This window comes from Populus alba, chromosome 14 (genome assembly GCF_005239225.2).
Source record: "Populus alba chromosome 14, ASM523922v2, whole genome shotgun sequence".
Classification (NCBI taxonomy): domain Eukaryota; kingdom Viridiplantae; phylum Streptophyta; class Magnoliopsida; order Malpighiales; family Salicaceae; genus Populus; species Populus alba.
Genome location: NC_133297.1, coordinates 22,130,477 through 22,155,076, shown reverse-complemented (window position 1 = coordinate 22,155,076; position 24,600 = coordinate 22,130,477). Strand labels below are relative to the sequence as shown.

The following is a 24,600-nucleotide window of genomic DNA, read 5'->3' as shown; positions in this document are numbered from 1 at the left end:
ATTGGGTAACTCTTAAGTTTATTTTTTAATAATTATAAATTTAAATTTATTTAAAACTATTAAAAATTTATATAATCATTAATTTCAAAATATATAAAATTAATTAAAATACATATAAGTTGATCTGAACACCCACATTAGTAAAATTAAAAAAATAACATATCATTTCTTGGGAATTTTGTATTTTAATTTTTTTTTTGCTTTTTTTTTTAAATTTTAAATTAATTATTTTTTAAATTTTTTTAGATATTTTAATATATTGATATTAAAAATAATATATATTTTTTAAAATATTATTTTAATATATTTTAAAATTAAAAATATTTTATGGTCAAATTTATTTGTAAGACCAGCTTAACAGACCAGAGCAGAAGGGAACAGAGTCCCAGTTCCATGGCCAACAGAATCCTGCCCTTCATCACTCTTGTCTTCTTCTCTACTTTGTTCTCCATGGTAAACGAATTATCTTTCTCCTTTTTCTTTATTCTTTTTTAAAAGATAACTTTTCATTTCACTTCTGTTTGGATACTGAGAAAACGAAGGGAATAAAAATGGAAATGAAAGATCAAATCTTGAGAATTGCAGTTATATTTCAATTTCTTTATTGAATGTTGATTGTTCTTAGCAATTTATGACATGGGTATTTATTTATTTATGGTTTATAAGGTAATAGGAGATGATGGGGTTGCGATCTCAAAGCAGTACCCATTAGTAGTGAGCACCTGGCCTTTCAAAGAAGCTGTTAGAGCTGCTTGGAGGGCTGTTGATGGTGGCCATTCTGCTGTTGATGCTGTTGTGGAGGGTTGTTCTGCTTGTGAGGAACTTAGGTGTGATGGTACAGGTAAAATATTTTATTTAAATGTTAATTAGTTATTAATCTTTCCATGAAATGACTCAATAGAATACTTAATCTTTCATAAAATAGACCCATTTTCTTAAATAAATTCCTTAATTGTTTGATTTGTATGGCAGAACATCATTTACTTGAAGTTTCATGTTTAGTGTTTTAACATATCATCTCAAATTGCGAATTCTATGATGTGTTCTCTCAAGTTCATATCTAGTCGTAGTAGATGTGTGTTTTGATTATTGTAGCTTTTAGCTAAGGTTTGTTAACTGATTGTCTCTAGTAATTTGAATCTGGAATGAACAGTGGGACCGGGGGGCAGTCCAGATGAGAATGGAGAAACTACTATTGATGCCTTGATCATGAATGGGGTAAACACTATTCTCTGTTTCCTTTCATTAATATTCTTGTTCTCTTTACTGCTGTATGCTGGTTTGCTTACTTTATAAATGAAGATCCTTTCATGCATAGGTGACAATGGAGGTTGGAGCTGTTGCTGCCATGAGATTTGTGAAGGATGGAATTAGAGCTGCAAAATTAGTGATGCAGCATACAAAGCACACTTTGCTTGTCGGGGAGAAGGCCTCAGCCTTTTCCATTTCAATGGGTCTCCCAGGACCCAGTAACCTTAGTTCTTCTGATTCCATCATGAAATGGAGTAAATGGAAAGAGAATAACTGCCAGCCTAATTTTTGGAAAGATGTTGTTCCTTTAGATAGTTGTGGCCCTTATCATGCAAAGGCTAGCATGGATGTTAAAGAGGGGGGGTGTTCCACACGCAACCTGATGGGAGTTGCTGAACCAAGATCATCTCTTGTTGGTCCTCACAATCATGACACCATATCAATGGCTGTTATTGATAAAGTAAGTTGATGAAACTGCAGATACGAATTCCACTAGCATGCGGGCACACATGCACGGGCATACACAGTCTTCCTGCATATATATTTACAGAAGGAATTCTTTTGCTTTTCATGTAGATGGGACATGTAGCTGTTGGAACTTCAACTAATGGAGCCACTTATAAGATCCCTGGAAGGTAAGGTGAATATGAAGTCGATGTGGATGAATCCATTGCCAATGCGATTTACTGTAAACATTGTGGAAATGAACTATGATCAAAACGTGTCAGATTCTGCTTCCAATGAAATTTGGTAGCTGTCATCAGCAGCATCTTGTCTCCCACCCTTGAGTCTTTAAGCTTTGAGATATCTCTTCAAATGTAAAAAGCTTTTCCTTTAAATATTGTGGTTGACAAGAAGTTTTGAGTACTGTACCCCTCAAACCCCCCGTGTAAGGTATTTTGGTTCAGGTTAAGCTTTCATCTCGTTGATTTAATGTATTCTTTCTTTGACTGCAGGGTAGGTGATGGACCCATTGCGGGATCTTCAGCATATGCTGATACTGATGTTGGTGCTTGTGGTGCAACTGGGGATGGTGACATCATGATGCGCTTCCTTCCATGGTATTGTAATGAATATCAGTCTTTTTACTTTTTGAATGATGAAGTTATTCTTGGTAAACCATCAGGTATTTTCACACCATTTAACGACCGATGCTTATAGAGTTCCATTACATAGGCTGAACTCGGGATAATGCTGTCAATCTTGATGCTTTAAGACAAATATGCTCAGCTGACAGGAAATACGCTCAGCTGACAGGAAATTTTGCTTGGTTTGGCTCTATCAGGAATAATAAACTAGTTTGGGTTGTCTATGAGTTGATTCTCAAGTTTGAGACTTTTCCAGCAAATATGAGACTCGTCTTTCTTATACAGTTTCAACCTACCTCTAGTATTTAGCCTGGTCTCATTTATTTGATGCTTTGGTTTTACTTAAAGCTAAGCTATCCTTGTCTCTTTCAGTTATCAAGTTGTTGAAAGTATGAGATTAGGTATGGAACCTAGGCTTGCTGCAAAGGATGCAATATCAAGAATTGCAAGAAAATTTCCAGATTTTGTGGGAGCTGTTGTTGCTGTCAATAAAAATGGTGTGCATGCTGGTGCTTGTCATGGATGGACATTTGAGTACTCCGTCAGAAGTCCAGTAACTGTTGATGTGGAGGTTTTTACTGTACTTCCGTGAAGTAGCAACTTCCTCGCTTAGCAAGTGGCCTGTTTTAACCTTTAAAATGACATTTTTACATTTCACCTGTGTAATTGTAAGCTCCAATTGTTTGGAGGTTCCACTGGAATGAGAGCGTTCTTGAGATAGACCAAGATTATTTTTGTTTTCTAATAGATATGCATCATGATTCTAACATGGAAAGTGTTGATTTCAATGTGTATGTGCATTCAAATGGTCCAATTACAAGAGTACAAGCGAAACAAGGACAAAGTGTCTAAACAAGTCATATTAACGCGAATGAAATTTTGATAAGTTTGGAGGCTTATAAAATTAAATGAAAATGGTTTGGATTTATTTGTTTGTTTTCAAATAAGGCTTCATAATTTGAGAGTTTTTGAGAGTTTAGGTTTGTTATTCACTCGTAAGCCAATTTAATTTTGAATTGTCACCATTTTATTGCATTGTAAAATAAACCAATTCTATGTAGTTTTTAAGTTCAGAATGTTATCTTTTCAATTTGTCCAACTATACTTGCATTGGAGTTTTGTACAAAAAGTTATGGTTTTAATTTTTATGTATATGTTTATGTGTTCTATAAGTAAAACATGATGTTTATTATTTGTCTAGTTTTCTAAATAAAGTTATATATTTGGATCTCAATTATGACATTTTGATATTTCCTAGACTTGGAAGGTTATTCCAAGTATTTAATGGTGTTTCAGACCAAATATTAGATATTTTTGAAAGAATATAAGATTTTTTTAACTTTTTCCTTGGAGAGTTTTCTTCCTTGTTCTTATATTTCAAAAATTAGTTAAAGAACAAATCAGACTTAACACTCTTAATCACAAAAAAAGTAGTGTTTTTATCTTGATAAGAACTCCTATGTGGAGTCTTTGACTTATTAAAGAGTTTCATTTAAACTTTATCTCTTATTTCCATTATAAATCATGTAATTTTAGTATAAACATCATAAAAAAAAAATCATATAACCAAACCTATTTTTCTTTATCTTTATATTAGATTGTTAATTTGTTCGGGTTTGGAAGTTAAGACACATCATTAATACACACAAGTAGTGTTATAACCCATTTCTGGGTTATTTTTCAAATTCATCTTTTTTCTTTTCAAAATAAAAATAAAATAATAATAGCAAGAAAACTGACATTTTGACAAAAGCAAGAAAAAAACTCAAGTTGCAAGTTTGGATGGAATCGAAAGCCTAATTGTACCCCCATTTCATAAAAAACTGAAAAGAGAATGCATATTCAAAGTCAAATTAAATCATTATTAAACAAATCTACATGAAAATTAAGTCCAAAAACATAATTCTATTTTTAATAGGTCAATTTGATTTAATCATGGGCCAAATTAAAATTTAATTATATTTAAGAATTAATTTGGGTCCAATTGAAGGATTTAATTAGGTGCAAGGATATAATTATACTTTAAATATGTCAAATTAATTTTATTAGAGAGTTAATTGGTGAAACATTAGGTTTGGAAGCCCAATTTGGGCTTAATTAAGAAGAATGGAATTTTAAGAGATCAAATTTAATTTTTACAAAGTCAATTGGTTCACTCAGGGGTATAATTGCAAGAAAATCAAAGTTTTGAGGTCAATTAAGAGCTAAATTAAAGAAATTCACAGCCAAGGACCATTTCGTAAAAGACACAAACTATACGGACCCAAATGATTGAAATCACAGGTGAAATAGAGGAGAATTGAAAGTTTAATAGTCAATTAAAGGTTAATTTGCATAAATCCAAGATCAATGACCAAAATGAAAAAGTCGTTGAAATTTTGGGTTGACATTGAAGTTCGACAAGGAAAAATTGCAAAAAATTAAAAGTCAAGGGTCAAATAGGGGTGATATTGAAAGAAATTAAAAGATAGGGGACCAAATTGAAATTTGACCAAGCCCCTAAAATAAAACCCTAAACAACCCAAATTGGCACCGTTTTGAAAAAAGTAAACAAAAAAAGATAGATGATCATTGTCTTTTTTCCTGTTCGCAAAAAAAACTACTCGAGTAACCACTTTTCACGTGTATTTAATGCTTCATTTCTCCACAAAATTTGACAAAACATGCATGAAACTAATGGTTTGACTTTCAACTACACCCCAGTATGGTCGTTTCTGACCGATTGATACCATAATGGCCTCGGTGCCGCGCTAAAATGGCTAACCCAACCAGTCCTGTCACAGCAACTTTCTCAAGCCATGATGGCAACTTTGAGCCAACAATTCAGATCCTTCCCAGCTAAATTAAGGGCCAAGATTTGTCCCTTAAAGAGACAAAGTGTCCCTCTTTCACCCCTTATAAATAAAGGTAGATTCCATTCCCTAAAAAAGGAGAAATCAAAAACCAAAGTTGAGAAAAAGCCATATTTCTACCTATTTTTTCTTTCCCCCCTCTCGACCACCATTTTGGCCACTTCATCCACCACGCCTCAGCCATTATTGATGCAACTATATTATTTGATAGTTTCATTCATATTTAACTAGTGTTTTGCCTATGTTTTATATATAAAATGCCTTGATATTCTTTGTTTTATGTTTTGAAGGTACTTTTAGACGAAAGATGCAAAAAAAAAGTAAATTTGAGGTAATTAACAGATTTAACATTCATTCAATGTTTTGTGCAGAGCATGAGCTCTAAAGGTTGAAATGAAGTAATTCTAGTGGAATTAGAAACCTAACATCTATACCTTTTTGGAAATCTAAGTAAAGAAAATTAAAAAAAAAAAAGAGTATGGAAATTGCATCCTTCAAAGTCAAATCTCGCAATCTACTAGTGTTGACCTTTGACCATTCCAACTTGAATATCTTGAACTACTGAAATCCATTTAATGCAAATGTAATTTTTTTGGATTCCTGAATCAAGACCTATCAACCTACCAAATTTTAGCAAAAAATGATCTCATATGAGGGAGATATGATTTTTCTAAGATGACAAATAAATTCTGCCAGCAAACAGGTTTTGTGAAGAAACGAGTCCAAGTTACGTCCCAAAGCATCCAAACCGACATCTAAGTTTTTATTTCATCAATTTAGCTCCTCTAAGTCAAAGCTTGAAGATTTCATGCAAGGTTATCTATCCTTTTTAGGAAAATAGTTATTGAAGTACTTAAATGTAAACTGTCTACTTAAGAGAGGACTATTTTGTAAAATAGAGACTAGGGTTTCCTAGTTTATAAAAAAAAAAAAGAGAGAGAGAGAAGGAAAATAGGAGAAGGGAGGGGGACGACTAGAACAGAGGAACACAAACCCTTTCTCCCACAAACTCGTATTCATGCATTCTTCTTTCTTTTTGGTTAGTTGTTCAATAAACATGCAAGTCCTTTTCTCGGTTGCAAGGACACAGAAACTTTGAGATTTCAAGAATTGTGAGATTTATTTTACCTTTTCTTTTCAGTTTATATGTAACAACGTGGCTTTTCAAGCCCAAAACAACAGTAAATTTTTCTTTTTGTACTTGACACACATCGTGTCGGTAATCGGCGAACGTATTCCCTCACATCATCAAGATACAATCCATACATCAATAACAATCAACATTTCATTTAAAAGTGAATCTTACATAAACACATAATATTATGTTTGCATGATTAGAAGTTCACATTAAAAATATACATACATAGACATGAGCTTGCATTCCTATCCTACTAATAGTCATCATGAATTTAAATAAAAGGATCTAATAAAAGTTATACGTCCAGTACATTGATTCATACAAAATACATCGTGATTTAGAATGCAACTACATGATTCCTTGCAAAAGTAGATTCCTGTATATTGGGTTTCCTAAGCATCTTGTTGGTGTTACGTCCCTATTGCAGTACAAAACATTTAAGAGAATGCAATTACTTAATAATAATAATAATAATAATTAAACGGTCTGGCAGTTTAATGAAGAATTAACATTATCCCATGTTTGATGCATGACATTTATAGTTTCTTCATGTACTTGGTATAAACAACTTGTAGTACATATAGATGTATCAATTCTTGCAATCAACCATAATCTTAAACCCAGCTATCCTCTTAAGGCATCATTTGTTGAGGTTAACCATTCACTTACCCCAGTCATCCACTTCGGATGCCATCAACCAAAGTTTATCTACCGTTGTCCTGGTCATCCAATCGGATGCCTTTAGCCGAAGCTAATCAATCATTTGTCCCGATCATCCATTTAGATGCCATTAGCCAAGGTTAATCAATCATTTGTCCCGGTCATCCCTTCGGATGCCATTAGCCAAGGCTAATCATTCCTTTGTTGTGGTCATCCATTTAAATGCCATTAGCCGAAGCTAATCATCCATTTGTCAACATTTAAGTGTTTGACAATCTAATATCTGTTCTAACACAATATGGTAACATTCATGATAAAGTATCTCATTATTCAACGTATGAAAAAGGAAGGTGAAAGTCACCTACCTGCTCCACCTATGGGTTGTTCTTGTCTTAATGATGATCCAATCCCGACCGCACCACCTAAGACATCAATGGTCATAAATCAGTACATTTATATCTTTGAATCACATTCGTCACCACACTTATTTCAAGAGTTCATATGTTCACATTCAAGTGTTCCATATTTTACACCATCATACCATGAAATTGTTACTAGCATTTAAGTCATTTCTGTCTAGGAGGCCTGTTGTAGAAATCGACAGTGAAATTTGGTTTGTTGCAGGGTGCCAATTCAGCAGGGAAAGCTATTTTGCTACTAGCGCCACAGTTTTGGCAACGAAAATTGGTTCATTGTAGCCAACATGTTTTGCAGCAGTGAATGCTACTTTGCTGTAGATAACGAGTCACAAATTCACTGCAAACAATGCAACTTTGGCAACGAATCATAATTTCGTTGTAGAACACACAATTCGGCAGTGAATACTAATTCGCTGCATGCAACTAATTGCGTGGTTGCTTCTGCGTTTGAAGCAACCACAGCAAACAATACGTTTGGTAATGTTAAAAACGCAATAAAACTTTGGTGGGGCCCATGAAAATTCGCGTTTTACACGCGAATTTTGAGAAGCAGCTCCTGGCTGCTTCTCAAAATTAATTTACGTGCACAGTGCAATTCACTTGCACTGTGCACGCCTCGGTGCAATTTATTTGCACTGTTCACGCGAACAGTGCAAATGAGTTGCACTGTTCACGCGAACAGTGCAAATGAGTTGCACTGTTCACGTGAACTTCTTTTTTTTTTTTTTTTTTTTTATAAGTGTGTTTTGTTTTTTATATATATATTTTTAAAAAAATTAGTTTAAAGTGAATTAAATTCACTTGCACTGTAATATCAAATCAATTTTATTCCTAATAATATTTTATCTAATTTTATATAAAATAGTATTTATTTTATGAAGTAATAGCAATAGTTAAATCTATAACATTTAAATTAAAAACCATCAGTATTAATATATATTTTTAAAATTATTTGATAACCTTAATTTTAAAAACACTCTTAACCAAACATATTAAACTATTTTTTATTCAACCTCAATTTCAACCACAGTTTTAACCAAACACCTATTTTTTCAAACCAACCTCAACTAAAAGTACTTTTTATAAAACAACTTTTTTTAAACCACAACCACAACAGCTACAGCAATACCAAACACACTCTAAGTTTGGCAGTGAATCACAAATTCGCTGCAGAACACCCAATTCGGCAGCGAATGCTAATTTGCTGCAGGCAACTCAGTTTCGGCAGCGAATCGCACATTCGCTGCAAACTACTCAGTTTCGGCAGCAAATCAAAATTTTGCTGTAGAACACACAATTCAGCAGCGAACACTAATTCGCTATAGGCAACTCAGACAACTCAACTTCAATAGCGAATCACAAATTCTTTGTCGAACACACCTATCGGCAGTGAATGCTAATTCGCTGTAGGCAAATTAGTCTCGGCAGCGAATCACAATTCGCTGTAGAACACACAATTCGTAAAGCAAATGTTAATTCGCTGCAAACAACTCATTTTCAGCAGCGAATGCTAATTCGCTGCAGCTGACATAGTTTCGACAGCGAGTCACAATTTGCTACAAAACACACAATTCGACAATGAATGCTAATTCGCTATAGAAGATTTAGTTTCAGCAGTGAACCGCAAATTCACTGCACAACACGCATTTTGGCATGAACACACACCACATATGCTATAACAACCCCAACATATAAACTGTCACTCAGTTCCAGCAAAACACACACATTGAAACCATCCATTTCAACACATAATCTTTCAATAAATTCCAGCAGAAGACACACATTTAAAACCATCAATTACAGCATATAATCTTTCAACAAATTCCAGCATAACACACATGCATGCTGTCCAACCCCATAGTTAAGGCCAACTATCAACCATGATTTGTTATTTCCATTTTATTCATTTTTCTTAGTTAGATGTTTTGGGAATTGGCCTCATTTCATTTATGTTTCCTTGTCCTCTTAATTAAGTTCAGTTTCCTTCATAACTAGCTTAGGTCTTAGGTCTTAGGTCATTTTTCTTAAGGTCTTCTTCTTCATTTTCGGTTCTAGGTCTTAAAAAGAAGAGGAAGGGAGTTTCATGACCTATACCTTTCTAATCTAACTAAGTTTGAGGAAGGTTTGACAGTATTCTTTCTCCTCTCTTACTGGTTCTCCTCCTTCTTCTTCCTCTCATGTTTTCTGGCCCCCTTTTCCTTTCCCTCTAGGCAGCTGTCCAAATTTCTCTCAAAGTCTCATCTTTCCCTCACACGTTCAAAAGGCACTCTCTACTGGTTTGGTTTAGGTTTCTATTGGGAAAGAGGAAGGGAAGAGCAACATGCAGCTACAGTAGACAACTTTGGGAAGAGGAAGAGTCACCTTCTCTCTCCTTCTTATATTTATACTCTCCATTAAATGAGGTGGAGTGTTTGGGTTGGTTTAGATGTGTTCTTATTCTTGTTTTGATATATCCAAAACTGGTTTTACCCCTCCCTCGCAGCTCTTCAATCAGCAGCGAAAACTGCGTTGCTGTCGATCCAGAAATCGGCAACGCAATTGCGTTGCTGCCAATCCGGAAATCGGCAGCGATGGTGGATGACATTATATATATATATATATATTGGGTGTTTACATTACATGATGAATATGTTTGTTCTCCTATGCTTATTTTTTTATGATTGTTTATTTTAATTGTTAGAGCGAACTCTAAGTTATTGTTATAGACAATTTATTGCTAGGTTTGATAACAAAATCGGAGTTGTGGTATATGAATTTGTGAAACAACCGAGTTTAATAATTATGGCAGATCTATTCTATTAATCTTAGGGGGAACATTCAATCAAATTAAACATAGACCGCAGATAGTTATGTTTTCTTGATTAATCAACTTATCTAGTTCTTAAGGCTGCCATTGAATTAAATTACTAGTGCAGACACTATGATTGTTTGATGGTTAGGGTAAGATATATGACAGATTCGTTAACTAATCAATGTTAAAAAGAGATAAATATTCATAATATAAATTGATGTTTTGTTTTCATGATCAATTCTGATTTTTGTAAGTGGACGTTTACTTATGACCAAGGTTTGTTCTCTTGATAATTTTCTGATTTTATTTAATTTTGCTTAATAGTTTTTGTTTTCTTTTGAGCCTAGAAAACTTCACAACCCCTCCCCCCAGTTGCATATCATACAACATACAAATCTGACTTGAACCTCCCTCGTGGGATCGACCCCTTTTTGTGCGACCGCAACATCGCAACAACTGTTTCCACCACCAACCACACATCAGTCTTCCCTTACAACACCAAAAAGGTCCCCAAAGTAGACAGGCGAGTTTCCCCCCCTCTTCCTCCTCCAAACCCCCCACCCACTACATATTATATGTAGTGGCCATAATAATTAACCCCATGGTCACTAGGTTGGGCTAGTGGCCATGTAGGCCTAGGCTGGATCCAGGTTTGTTAGGTCGTTGTTGGCCCAACTCGACTTGGCTGGGTCCAGCCTAGCCCAATATATTTAATAATAATATATTAATAAATAATATAAAAATATAAAAAAAACAAAAAAATGCCAAAAAAATTTCAAAAGTCCTTAAAAACAATTAGTGATTTTATACATTGTAAGACACATATCTAGTATAAAATACTTTGTTTTCTCCAAAACATTTCTTCTTTTTTTTTTTTAATTAAAAAAATCTCAAAAGTTTTTTAAATTAATTTCCTCTTTCAAAAAACCAAAAAAAAAAAAATTATTTTCATGCATACAGACAAATCCTAAAAGTTTTTCAAATATATTTTCATAAAAAAGTTGCATTTTTCTCATGTTTTAAAAATACAAAAAAAAAATGGATATCATAACCAATTTATGGTTATGCATTAGGGTTTGGCCAAAATATTAAAAACCCTTCACCAATCATTTTGTTCACTTTATATTTAAAATATTAGGGTTTAGTTGTGGACTTTAATACTTGAGAGTGTAAAATTACATAACAGAGTATGCCATTAGATATTAAAGATAAAGAAAAAAGTGCAAAATAAATATGATGCTAAAATTTAGACTTTAAAACAATTAGGATTTAGCTTGATAAGGTAGAGACTTTCTCACAAAAGAAGATTTGCCTTGAAACTTAAACAAGACCATCAAACAAGAATACGACTTAGAATAATAGTCAAACAACAATGCAACTTATCTTAGGTAGGATGTACTAGGGTTGGCGCATCTTTCCCTTACACAACTAGTCCTTTACCTAGACTCTCGCAGACCATAGTTTTCCTAGTAACCATAATACTAGGTGGCGACTCTTTAACCTTAATCATAATTTTATGATTAAACTCAAAACTCTTTCCTTTCCCAATACCTCCCAAGAGGGAATCCTACCATTCGACGTCGCCCTATGACAAGTAGTATCCATTTTATGACTTCTTCTACCGTACTATAATCTTGTAACTAACAAAAGCTTTTCGTAGGGTAATTAGCTAGCAAGCCAATAGCTGAGTTGGATGTACATGCAAATATTTGACATAAAGGTATTTGATTGAGGAAATGTTTTGGTATGCATGCCTAATGTCTAATGTAAGTTGAGAGTGGAATATTTTTTATAAAAATGTTAAAATTAATTTGATGCATGAGGACTTTTAGATGAAGTTATTTGTTTTCTTAGTTATTTTTATTCCTATCTAATTTAGGAAAATTATTTTTTTATGGTGTTTTTATTCTTCCTATTTAGCTTAGAAATTTTATTTTTTTCTTACAATGTAGGCCAATGACTATTATAAATAGGATTGTTTAGTTTATATTTGAGGAGACCATTTGAAGAGAAAATATCCAATAATAAAATTCAAATTAGAGTTCTTGTGGTGATCTTATTCAAAAAAATTATGGGTTCCATATGCTTGCTATTTTTCTTGTATTATTTTTGTTCATTTTAGTTGGTATTAGACTTAAACGATTCCTAGTGGTTAGTTGTTATGTGCCTCTAAATAACCATTGCTAGAAGAGGTGGCTACAGAATAAAATCTACTCATGTAGGAGGAAATGAGGAGGTTCTCCCTCAAGAAAAACACATCCAAGAACTGGTGATAGAAGACACGCAAAGATAAATTACAGAATTAACATGTCGATTACCAATGATAAAGTTACTAAGGTAATTTTAAAAATTACCCAAAAATTGACGGAGATGAAGAAAAAACTGGAGGATTGTGAGGAGAGTGATCACAAATCAATAACCAATTTTGAAATATGTTTCAAAGGCATAAGTAAAAGAGTTAGCTTATTGATTGAGATGAGTATCTTGGAGATTTATGATGTTTATTTTGATGATGATTATATAGATAATGATAACACATAATACGAAAATAATGACGATGATGTCATCAATAGTGTCTTCGTCAATAAGTTAAAGATTGAGTGCAAATAGAACATGTACGGTACAATTATTAGCTTTGGCTTTGTTGATCACATGTTTACAATTATCATTAAGATAGATTTGTTTAAAGGTTATATGGATTAAACACATGTGGATAAATAAAGTTTGAGGTTTACAATTCATTACATGAGAAGCCAGTGGAAGAGAAATCATTTATCAATTGATGTTTCTTATGCAAATTCTAAAGTAAAGTAAAGAAAAAAGGTTAGAGAGTCTTGATTGGACACAACAATAATTTGAACTCGAGAATAAACTCCTTCCAACCCAAGGAGATTGATGCATAAGAATTTATCGAGAAATATATTTATTTCCTTGATTATTTTTATTCCCATTTAGTTTATAAATTTTTTTTCTAGTGTTTTTTATTCTTCCTATTTAGTTTAGGAGTTTCTTTTTTCTTTTTATTCAATTTAGGCTTACTGACACGACCAAAATATTGATGTATTCTCCCAAGTGCAAAAGTGTCGAAGTAATAAATAACCCAGTAAAGCCGGGCTCGAACCACAAGGAGGTTAAATATATAATAATAATAATAATAATGAGTTAAAGAGAATTTTGAGATGTGAGATTAATGTGAGGATTAAACAGTGATAAAAACAAATATCAAGGTTAGAGGATCCACTAATGATATTTCAAATAAGTATAATATAAACTCTTTTTATTACTCAACTGGAAACCACACACAAATGAGGTTCCAATCGAATGATTAGTCATTAATAGCTTATTATAAATTATTAGCATGATCATATTAGTTATCTTATTTAAGTAACACCAATACTTTTAAATATTGTCAGGAATTCATAATGCTAACTTATGTTAACAACAAATCAAGTTCCTTTCATAGCACAGGTGTTGGTTATACCATACTGGCTATGAAGGATCAAGCATTTATTGTACCAAGTGTTATACAACACAAATATAGATTAACCATTTAACAAGTAAGGTATTAAGAATTAATAAGATAAAAATGATAAGACATGTTAATATCAAACTTTCTTGGATGTAAGTATTGAAGTCCATATTGAGTTTATATTATACATATCCTAACACCATTAGTGAAACCTTTTCACCTTGACATATTTAACTTAGCTAAACATTATGAAGAAGAGAAATATAAATAAACAAGATGAGAACATAATTATATAAGTATAGTAAAGGAAATGAAAGGCATAAATAAGATTTAATGAAACTATAACATGAAATAAAACTAGAACAATAAAACTACAAGAAAATGAAAGGCATAATTATATTAGCTTTAGGCTAATGGCTCCTAGACCAGTTGGTCTTAGGGCATTAGTTGTTGAGACACCCCTACGAGCTTAGTAACTCGGGTTGTAGATACTGATATATAGATAGTGTAATGTTTGATTCCCTTAAGCTTTTCTCCTTAACCCATGTAACAAGCACTAGGCCAATAGCTCCCAAGTCAGCTGACTTTAGGGTATTATGTGTTAAAACACTCATTCGGGCTTAATTGCTTAGGTTAAGGGGGCTACAAAAACAAACTTATCTATATTTTTATTATCATCAATATTATTAATTTTTTTTTGCAAATTATATACTATTCATTCCCCTTAGTTGTTACCTTTAACAAAAGAACATAATGTAATAATCCAATGTGCAACCCACAATCATATGTTAAAGTGTGTATGAAAATGAAGGTTTAAAATACTTGTCAAATGAGTATATGAGCAGAATCAAGTGATAACAATGTGAGAGTTTGTAAACCTGAATATTTAAAGAAAAGTATGATGAAACCTTGTTATGAATTTTGCAAATAACCATTGGAAAATGCTTAGTAGGATACGTCTCAAGAGTCAATAAAATTCTTCCTTACTCTGTCATCCTAACAATAACAATTCTGTCAAATGGTCTTAATAACAACAAAAAGTTAATTTTTTTTTATCAACTGCCACCCCCCAACCAAAATGAAACATTGTCCTAAATGTTATAAGGTAGAACGATAGAGTATAGAAGACATCACCTGAAACACACTTAAACAAATATAAGAAACAACAAAACACAAATATTATGATATTAATAAAACCAAAAGACACAATTTCTTACAAATTAAGGCTTAAATTGTAGTTGTGATTGTGGCTCACATCTTCCTTTGGTTTTACGTCCAAGAACGACTTAAACTGGGTCGGGGATATGTTTCTCATCCAGTTTTCTTAAAAACTGACAAATAGGGTCTTTTTTCTAGTCAGATTCCCAAGACTATGATGAGCATGTTCTATATTAAAATGGAGCTATAAATCATGAATTGCATGATTCACATCTCCACCAGGATATGTCTCAAGAGTCAATAAAAGATTATCTAAAAACTCTCTATGTTTTGAAATGAAGCCTACATTTTGACAATTTTCACAGGTTTTGCAGAATGCATATGTAACAACCCGGCTTTTCAAGCCCAAAACACAGTAATTTTTTTTTATATATATATATGCATTTAATCCACATGGTGTCGGCAATCAATAGATCTAAATCCTCACATCATCAAAATACAATCCATACAATCAACATTTCATTTCAAAGTGAAACTTACACAAACACGTAATATTAAGGTTGCTTGATTTGAAGTTCATATTAAAAATATATACATAAACATGAGTTTGCAGTCTTATCCTACTAATAGTCATCATAATTTTAAACAAAAAGGATCTAATAAAAGTTATACATTCAGTACATTGATCCATGGAGTTATTGATACTTTAAGTGCAAAATAATGATATAAAACCTTAATAAAAATGCACTTTTAAGTACTAATCATCCACCACTTAATGTGCATATCCAAACTCTTAAGCAATTTCAAAAGGAAAGAAAAAGAAAAAGAAGAAACAAGGAAAAAAATTAGAAAAATAATAAAACTAAAAAGAAAAATAAAATAAAATATATAATTTATATAGTAAATTACCTCCGCAATAACGGTGCCAAAAACTTGACATGACCTAAGGATTGATGTCTTCTCCCAAGTGGAGAAGTGTTGAAGTACTAAATAACTCGGTAAGACCAGGGTCGAACTACAAAGAGGTTAACTATATAACAACAACAACAACAACAACAATAACAACAACAACAATAATAAGTTAAAGAGAATTTTGATATGTGATATTAATGTGAGGATTAAACAATGATTAAAACAAATATCAAGGTTAGAGGATCCACTAATGGTATTTGAAATAAGTATAATATAAACTCTTTTTATTACTTAACTAGGAACCACATAAAAGGAGGTTCCAATTGAATGATTTTTCATTAATAGCTCATTATAAATTATTAACATGATCATATAAGTTATCTTATTTAAGTAACATCAATACTTTTAAATATTGTCAGGAATTTATGATGTTAACTTATGTTAACAACAAATCAAGTTCCTTTCATAACACAGGTGTCGGTTATACCATACAGTTAGCTATAAAGGATTAAGCATTTATTGTACCAAGTGTTATATAACACAAATCTAGATTAACCATTTAACAAGCAAGGTATTAAGAATTAATAAGATAAAAATGATAAGACATCTGAATAACAAACTTTCTTGGTGCAAGTATTGAAGTTCATATTGAGTTTATATTATAAATATCCTAATACCATTAGTGAAACCTTTTCACCTTGACATATTAAACTTAACTAAACATTACGAAGAAGGGAAACATAAATAAACAATATGAGAACATAATTATGTAAGTATGGTAAAGGAAATGAAAGGCATAAACAAGATGTTAATGAAACTATAACATGAAATAAAAATAGAACATTAAAACTACAAAGAAAGAAAGCAAGTAAGGAAATAATCTTGATTTGAAAACCAAGATGTCTAAATATATGGAAAATGCCTCCTTTTATAGGCTAAAATTCAAAACTATTGATTTGATGACTAATTATTGAGTGGGTGAGCACCTCCTGAGTGGGTGAGCACCTCATAACTTGGTGACAACTATTATCTTCTTGAACAAAACAAGAATAATAAGAAGATAATAGTTGTCAGCAAGTTACGAGGTGCTCACCCACTTAATAATTAGTCATCAAATCAATAGTTTTGAATTTTAGCATATAAAAGGAGGCATTTTCCATATATTTAGACATCTTGGTTTTCAAATCAAGATTATTTCCTTACTTGCTCAAAACTATTGATTTGATGACTAATTATTGAGTGGGTGAGCACCTCTTAACTTGGTGACAACTATTATCTTCTTATTATTGTTGTTCTTGAACAAAACATCATTGCTAACGTTAGAATTTGAACATATAGTATTCATGAAAGTTTTGGGAATTTGTCTCATATTTCTAACAAAACAAGAATGAGCTCATTTGAACTTCTAGAACTCAAGATATGGGCTGAACACTGAACAGTGTTTGGGCTGCAGGATAGATTCTGACTTCTCTTTTGGTTCTATAATTTGAACTTGAAAACAACCATTTTGAATCTTACACTCTTCGTGAATGTTTTATGCCTATATCTTAGCTTTCCATTCATATAAACCAAACCTAAATCCATGTTCTACAGCTCTAGTTATGATCCAATAACTGAATGATGTTTCAGTTTGAATTGAATCAACATCTCTTCTTTAAGCTTAGCCCTCTTTTTATCTTTTCACTTTAAATAGTTAAACAAATCAATCAATTCTTTGAATTGTGAGCAAGCGAGATAGTATAAAGCAACAAAGGGGTCGATCCCACGAGGAAGTTTCAAGTCAGATTTTTATGTTGTACGTTATGTAATTAGGGGGATTTGGTTTGTGATTATCTAAGATATGGAAGCAATTAAACTAGCAAACAAAATCAATTAAAACCAAAAATTATCAAGAAAACAAACCTTGGTTGCAAGCACACATCCACCAACGAAAATTAGAACCGATCCTTGAAACAAAAATTGCAGTTTATGTTCTGAAATTTTTATGGATGCAATGAGAATGTATCAAGGTAATGTCAGTCAATGTCCAATCATAGAAGAAGAACCTAATGCAAATACAGCTAGGTTTTTTGATTTATTGAAAGATTCTGACGAACCATTATGGGATGGTTCCATGAACCACAATAAATTATCGATCGTAGCACAGGTATTCACCATCAAGTCAGATCACAACTTGAGTGAGGCCAAGTATGATAAAATTATTGAATGGGTGAGAAGCATTTTACCAAAAAGGAGCAGACTGAAAAAGAACTTCTATGCTGCGAAGTCCATGATGAAACCCCTCGGTTTAGGATACCAGAAAATTAACATGTGCCCTAACTTCTGCATGTTATACTACCTTGAAAATGCTGAGCTGATCGAGTGCATGACATATGGGCATTCCCATTACAAACCCAAAACTGGCAGGGGAATGACTCTAGTAGCATATAAAAAACTTAGATATTTCCCAATCACACTTAGACTGTAGAGGTTATTCATGTCACCAAAGACTACTGAGCACATGACATGGCACCAATCACATGATGCAATTGATAGAGTGATGGTGCATCCTTCTGACGGTGAAGCGTGGAAACACTTTAATAGTGTGCATCCTCACTTTTCAGCTAAATCAAGAAACGTGCGTCTTGGGTTGTGTACAGATGGAATCAACCCATTCAAGTCATTTGTTGCTCCTTATTCTTGTTGGCTAATCATACTCACATTTTATAACTTGCCACCAAGAATGTGTATGAGGTTGTAGTTCATGTTTTTATCTACTATCATAACCGGTCCAAGCAACCCGAGCCAGAATATAGATATTTGTCTTCGACCGTTAATTGATGAATTGATGCATTTGTAGTCCTCCAGGGCTTTGACTTATGATATATCAAGGAAACAAAATTTTGTTATGAGGGCAGCTTTGATGTGGACTATCAATGATTTCCCAGCTTATGGAATGGTTTCTGGTTAGAGCATGCATGGAAAACTAGCTTGTCCATACTGCATGGAAAACAACAAGGCATTCACGCTAACAAACAGAGGTAAGGCTTCTTATTTAGAATGTCACCGTCGTTTCTTGCCATCGAATCACAGGTATAGAAAGAACAAAAATGATTTCTTTATTGGAAGAGTTGAAAAGGATGTTGCACCCCCATATCTTTTTGGTGAAGAATTGCATGATGTTGTATCAGAGTACGATGACATTGTGTTTGGTCTTCAATCAGGTAAGTAGTAGTTTCCTAGTTTTGGTTTGACCCATAATAGGGTAAAGCGAAGTATCTTTAGGGAGCTTATTTATTGGAAGCCCAACCTCCTTCACCATAACCTTGACGTCATGTGATTAGTACTTAAAAGTGCATTTCTATCAAGGTTTTATATCATCATTTTGCACTTGAAGTATCAATAACTCCTTAACTAGAGCATGTTTTAAAATATCATGTCTAATATTATAAAATACCTTTAATTTATGGTAAATATTCATCTTAAATGTAGGCCTATCACATAAATGAAAAGATTGATTGATGAGTTTAACTACTGAAATTGAGAAGACAGATAGGGCTAAGCTTAGAAAAGAGATGCTAGTTCAGTCCAAACTGGAACACTGTTCAGTCATTGGGTCATATTTGGAGCTATAGATCTTGGATTTTAGTTTGGTTTATATGGCTAGAAAGCTAACACATAAGCCTAAAACTTTCATGAAAAGTCCAAGATTTAAAAAGGTCATTTTCAAGTTCAAATTGTAGCAACAACGGAAAAGTCAGAATCTCTCCTGCAGCCCAGACACTGTTTAGTGTTTAGCCCATATCTCGAGTTCTAGAAGTCCAAATGCACCGATTCTTTCTTTGTATTTTGTAATGTTCAAGTTTTATTCTATGTTATAGTTTTTGTAATCTCTTGTTTATGCTTTTCATTTACTTTACCATACTTATATAATTATGTTCTTATCTAGTTTATCTATGTTTCTCTTCTTTATTATGTTTAGCTAAGTTTATTATATCAAGGTGAAAAGGTTTCACTAATGGTGTTAGGATAAGTATAATATAAACTCAATATGGACTTCAATTATTATATCCTAAACAACTTGCTATTAACTTACATGTCTTATCATTTTTATCTTATTAATTCTTAATACCTTGCTTGTTAAATGGTTAATCTAGATTTGTGTTGTATAACACTTGGTACAACAAATGTTTGGCACTTTCATAGCCAACCCATATGGTATAACCTACACATGTACTACGAAAGGAATTTGATTTGTTGTTAACATAAGTTAGCATCATAAATTCCTGACAATATTTAAAAGTTTGGTGTTACTCAAATAAGATAATTAATATAATCATGTTAACAATTTATAACGAGCTATTAATGACAAATCATTGATTGGAACCTCTTTTATCTGTGGTTTCCAGTTGAGTAATAAAAAAAGTTTATATTACATTTATTTTTAATACTATTAGTAGATCCTCTAACCTTGACATTTGTTTTTATCATTATTTAATCCTCACATTAATCTTACATCTCAAAGTCTTCTTTAACTTATTATTATCATCGTCATCATCGTCATCATCATTATTATTGTTATTGTTATTGTTATTGTTATTGTTATTATTTGTAATTTATATAGTTAACCTCCTTGTGGTTCGACCTCAATCTTGCCGGGTTATTTATTACTTCGACACTCCTGCATTTGGGAGAAGACATCAATCTTTTGATTGAGTCATCATGCACATAGAAAAGAACGTGTTTGAGAACACTTTCAACACCGTCATGGATGTGAAGAGGAAGACAAAGGACAACATCAAGGCTAGATTAGATATAGCTTTGTTCTGTAACCATCAAAATATAGAGTTGGTTTATGATGGGTCACAGGTTGCAAAACCAAGAGCAAGCTTTGTGTTAGAGAAAAACACACAACTACTAGTCTATAAATGGCTTAACAGTCTGTGTTTCCCCGATAGACATGCCTCGAACATATCAAGGTAGGTTAATATGGAGGAATGCAAATTGTATGGAATGAAGAGTCATGATTACCACGTGTTTATGCAAACACTCATTCCATTAGCTAATCGTGATTGGTTGCCAAAAGGGATATGAGATGCGCTTACGAAGATTAATCATTTCTTTAGAGATATTGCTCCACTAAGTTGAATGTTGATCACATTGAGAGGCTGGAAACAAATATTGTTGAGACACTATGCAAACTTAAGATGATATTCCCTCCATCATTTTTTGACTCAATAGAGCATCTCCCCATACATCTACCATTCAAGGCAAAAGTTGGAGGACTGGTTCAGTATAGATAGATGTACCCATTAGAATAGTTAGATATTACAATTGCAATGTGCAATGTAATTCATATATAAAAGTATTTTCTTTGTTATTTTTAATTGAAAATATTTGATTAATTTAATGCAGGTGCTTGTTCAATCTAAAACAAAAGGTTAAGAACAAGATGCATGTTAAGGCTTCAATATATAATGCCTATATTATTGAGGAGATCTCAACATTTATCTCTTACTATTTCGAATCTCATCTAAGAACGATAATCAATTGCGTTCCACGGCATGATAATGGTGGTGAAGTGTCTTCCAGTGGAAAATTGTCAATATTCTCCAATCCTGGACGACCCACACCTAAAAATGATATAAGGAGAAGATATTTATCGGAAATAGATTTAAGACATGCACACAATTATGTTCTATTTAACTGTGATGAGCTAAGACCTTTTATTCAGTAAGTATATATATGCACTACTAATTAAACTTTGTTAATAATATACTATTTATATATTGTAATATCATAAACTCATATAATTTGGAACAACCTTGCAAGCAACATCGATAATATTTGTTGTCCAATAACTCACAACTGACCAAATCCTAAATCTTTCAATTACAAGATGAACAATTTACCACCTGGTTTAGAACACATGTAAGTACTATCACAAACTCATTATCACTTACAAAATTACTATAAGCATGTCATTACAAAATTCTTGTTTACTGTTCATTGTTAAGCATTACATTCAAGGTTTATTAAATGGGAAGGAGTGTTGTTAAGTCATTGTCTTCACTAAGCCTGGGCCTTAAAAGAAAAGTTAAGTGCTATAACAAGTATTTTATCAATGGATATGTGTTCCATACTATTGAATACAGTCATGGAAGAAAGACATACAACAACGGCGTTTGTGTTAAGGGATCGACTAGTAGTGAGTTAAAAGTTGTCTACTATAGTAGAATAAAAGAGCTCGTTGAATTGCAATATCATAGCGAGCATAATAGAGTGTTTTTATTCAAATGTTATTGGTATGACACGACCGACAAAGGAATCAAAGTTGATCATCACTATGGTCTGGTTGAAATCAACTTAAAAGTTAGACTCCGCAACGTAAACGATGTCTTTGTTTTCGCAAAGCAATGTCAACAAGTTTATTACATATACACCCCTTCCTTTAGAAAGGATCGATCAAGTGTTGACTAGTTATTCATTATAAAACTAAACCCAGGGGTTGTGTTGAGGTTGTTCAGGATGAAAACGAAGACACAAGTGTGTGAGATGAAGTCTTTCAAGTTAGTGAGTTGGTTGAACCATATCGAGTTGCTCCTTTAATTGACTTGGAAGAAAATTCAAATTTTTGTGTTTTCGATAAAAGTCTTGTAAATGTTGATATAGAGGAGTTGAATGTTGTTTTGAGCTCTAGTGGAAAAGCAAATGTCGATAAAGATGATGATGATATCCATATTAAAGATTGCGCTGAAGGTGATGACTATTCAATTGATGACGAAGAAGTAGAAAGTATAGCAAACTATGGAGCAGAGTTAAACCTAATAAAAAATTTGTTTGCACCAAATAAAATATTTGACAAGAAAAGTTTATAACATTTGATTTCATAGCTGAATTAAGTTGAAATTTTACTAGATAATTTTAAATCCCTAATTATATAGGAGGGTTGGTCGATTGTAGCCAACTAAAATATGAAAAATCCTCAAATTATATTTAGAAGATGTTATTTAATTAAATTTCATTATTTTTCTTTTTATTTTTAGATTTTTAGCTTAGATTCTGATTTTATGTCATTTTCTCTATTTGGCTTAGAATTCTGATTTTTTTTACCTTCTAAAAATTGGTTTTTGATCTCTTCAAAAATTTTAATTATTAGTCTATAGTTTTTTTTTTAATTTATTGAATATATTCTATTGTTTGTATTGCCATAATAATTGAATAATTTGTTGAATTGTAATTATTATTGTTGAGTTTACCCTGTAATTAGTAATTAAATATGCAGGAATAAATTTAATTATTTTCTCTCAATTTTACTCTACCAATGCTACCTCTTCCAGCGTGGTTTCACAATGTAGAGGCAGCGTGCCTTCGCAGCGGAATGAATTCACCCGCAAGTACGAGGCACAATGAAAAGATGACCTTTCAATGTAAGTTTGTTTCATTTTTAGTTTTTTAATTATAACATAATTTATGAACAACTAATCAATATTTCATTAATTTAAGTTATTTTCAAAGTTCACAAATATTGAGGCCACCCGAGTAATATCATCGGCGTTTAAATCGTCGGATTCCATTATTTTAATGGAGTTAGGTATCTAGATATCCTAAATAGATACCTCAAATCAATGCATGGTTTGACAAATTTGAGGTTGGGGTTAATTTCTAATTTCTAGCTTATTTTTTAATAAATTTTTAATATAATTGTAAATAAATTATTATTTTTATTTAAAATTAATTATTTACACACATAACAAATTCAACTGGGACAGTGCGCATGACACTGTTGTGAGGGAAAATACAATATTCTCGCGGCAACTAGATAACATCGAAAACAATACAATATTCTTTCTTAAAAAAATTATGTTTCAAAATCTAATTTCTCGCTATGGAAGTAGGTTACCTGATTTTTGATATAAAGCATAAAAAAGACAAAAATAACCATGAGAGATAATGGTCTCCAAGGCTAGAACGATATGGCAGTTTGGAGGGATTTCAAAGTGCTATACATCCCGATAGATTTATGGCCGCAATATCTTGAGCACGTGACATTTGAATGGTTCACACGATGCTCACAGTTTGGTGCTGACAACCAGAATCGGCCAATTCATGGCTCAGTGACAATGCACACCATCAGATTTGTTCCATTTGATGCACATGTGAAATGGATGGTAAGATTAATTTAAATGAAATATATCATTAAATAATTTGTTGTTACTTAATTAATTTTTTTCCTTACAGGCTACATCTCTTGGGTGTGAGCCGAGCCCAATGGAGCTGTTTGTTGAGACGCACGTGCGGAGTTAAGACCACCAAAAGAGGGTGCAACAGTTTATTGACAACCGCGCTTAACACTTTGTTGGATGCTCTTTCAATCATTTTATTTCGTAAGTTATCATTTTTATTGAATTGAATATGATGATTTCTTTTCTCATTTTCAAGAGACCTATAATAGTCGATTGAGGCAGAGATATGGAGACGATCCTTCAAACCATCTGTATTTCGATCCAAATTTGTGGATGAAGGTAGGATTGTCCAGTGGACCCGATAAAAATTGGGTATACGGACTCTCCAACACTACGGGCTACCTCCAACACTACGGCCGAGAACTTGCGGGCAACCCGTAGTGTCTTAACCATTAGGAGCTCCCAATCAGTATCAAGCACCCAATCTAAAGAGTTCGTGGCCTTGCAGCAACACACGACTCATGTCACCAAGAAATACGACCAACTATCAGTGTATTATGAACAAAACATGGCTCATCTCACCGAGAAATACGAGCAACTCTCAGCAAATTATGAACAGCTTCGCCAAATAATCATGAACATGGTATCACAGAGTGGTGATACATGTGTCCCCCCTTTTTGGCCGTATAACAACTAG

At 32.7% G+C, this 24,600-nt stretch overlaps 1 protein-coding gene and 2 pseudogenes across 3 annotated transcripts; all 3 read left to right on the top strand.

The window, feature by feature from the left end:
• Positions 1-328: 328 nt before the first annotated feature.
• On the top strand, positions 329-3,108 carry LOC118031232 (probable isoaspartyl peptidase/L-asparaginase 3). 3 transcript variants are annotated; one of them, XM_035035582.2, is made up of 7 exons: positions 329-453; positions 667-841; positions 1,154-1,218; positions 1,319-1,711; positions 1,828-1,886; positions 2,208-2,312; positions 2,712-3,108. In XM_035035582.2, the coding sequence occupies exons 1-7, from the start codon at positions 394-396 to the stop codon at positions 2,929-2,931; spliced, it is 1,077 nt and encodes a 358-aa protein (XP_034891473.1). In that variant the 5' UTR covers positions 329-393; the 3' UTR covers positions 2,932-3,108. The 3 variants fall into 3 exon arrangements, with proteins under 3 accessions (XP_034891473.1, XP_034891474.1, XP_034891475.1); XM_035035583.2 differs by lacking the exon at positions 2,712-3,108 and adding an exon at positions 2,428-2,699; XM_035035584.2 differs by lacking the exon at positions 329-453 and having other exon boundaries at positions 773-841; positions 1,303-1,711.
• A 15,169-nt stretch (positions 3,109-18,277) lies between these two features.
• Positions 18,278-18,949, top strand: LOC140954568 (uncharacterized; annotated as a pseudogene).
• A 1,490-nt stretch (positions 18,950-20,439) lies between these two features.
• LOC140954567 (uncharacterized) lies at positions 20,440-24,600 on the top strand (annotated as a pseudogene).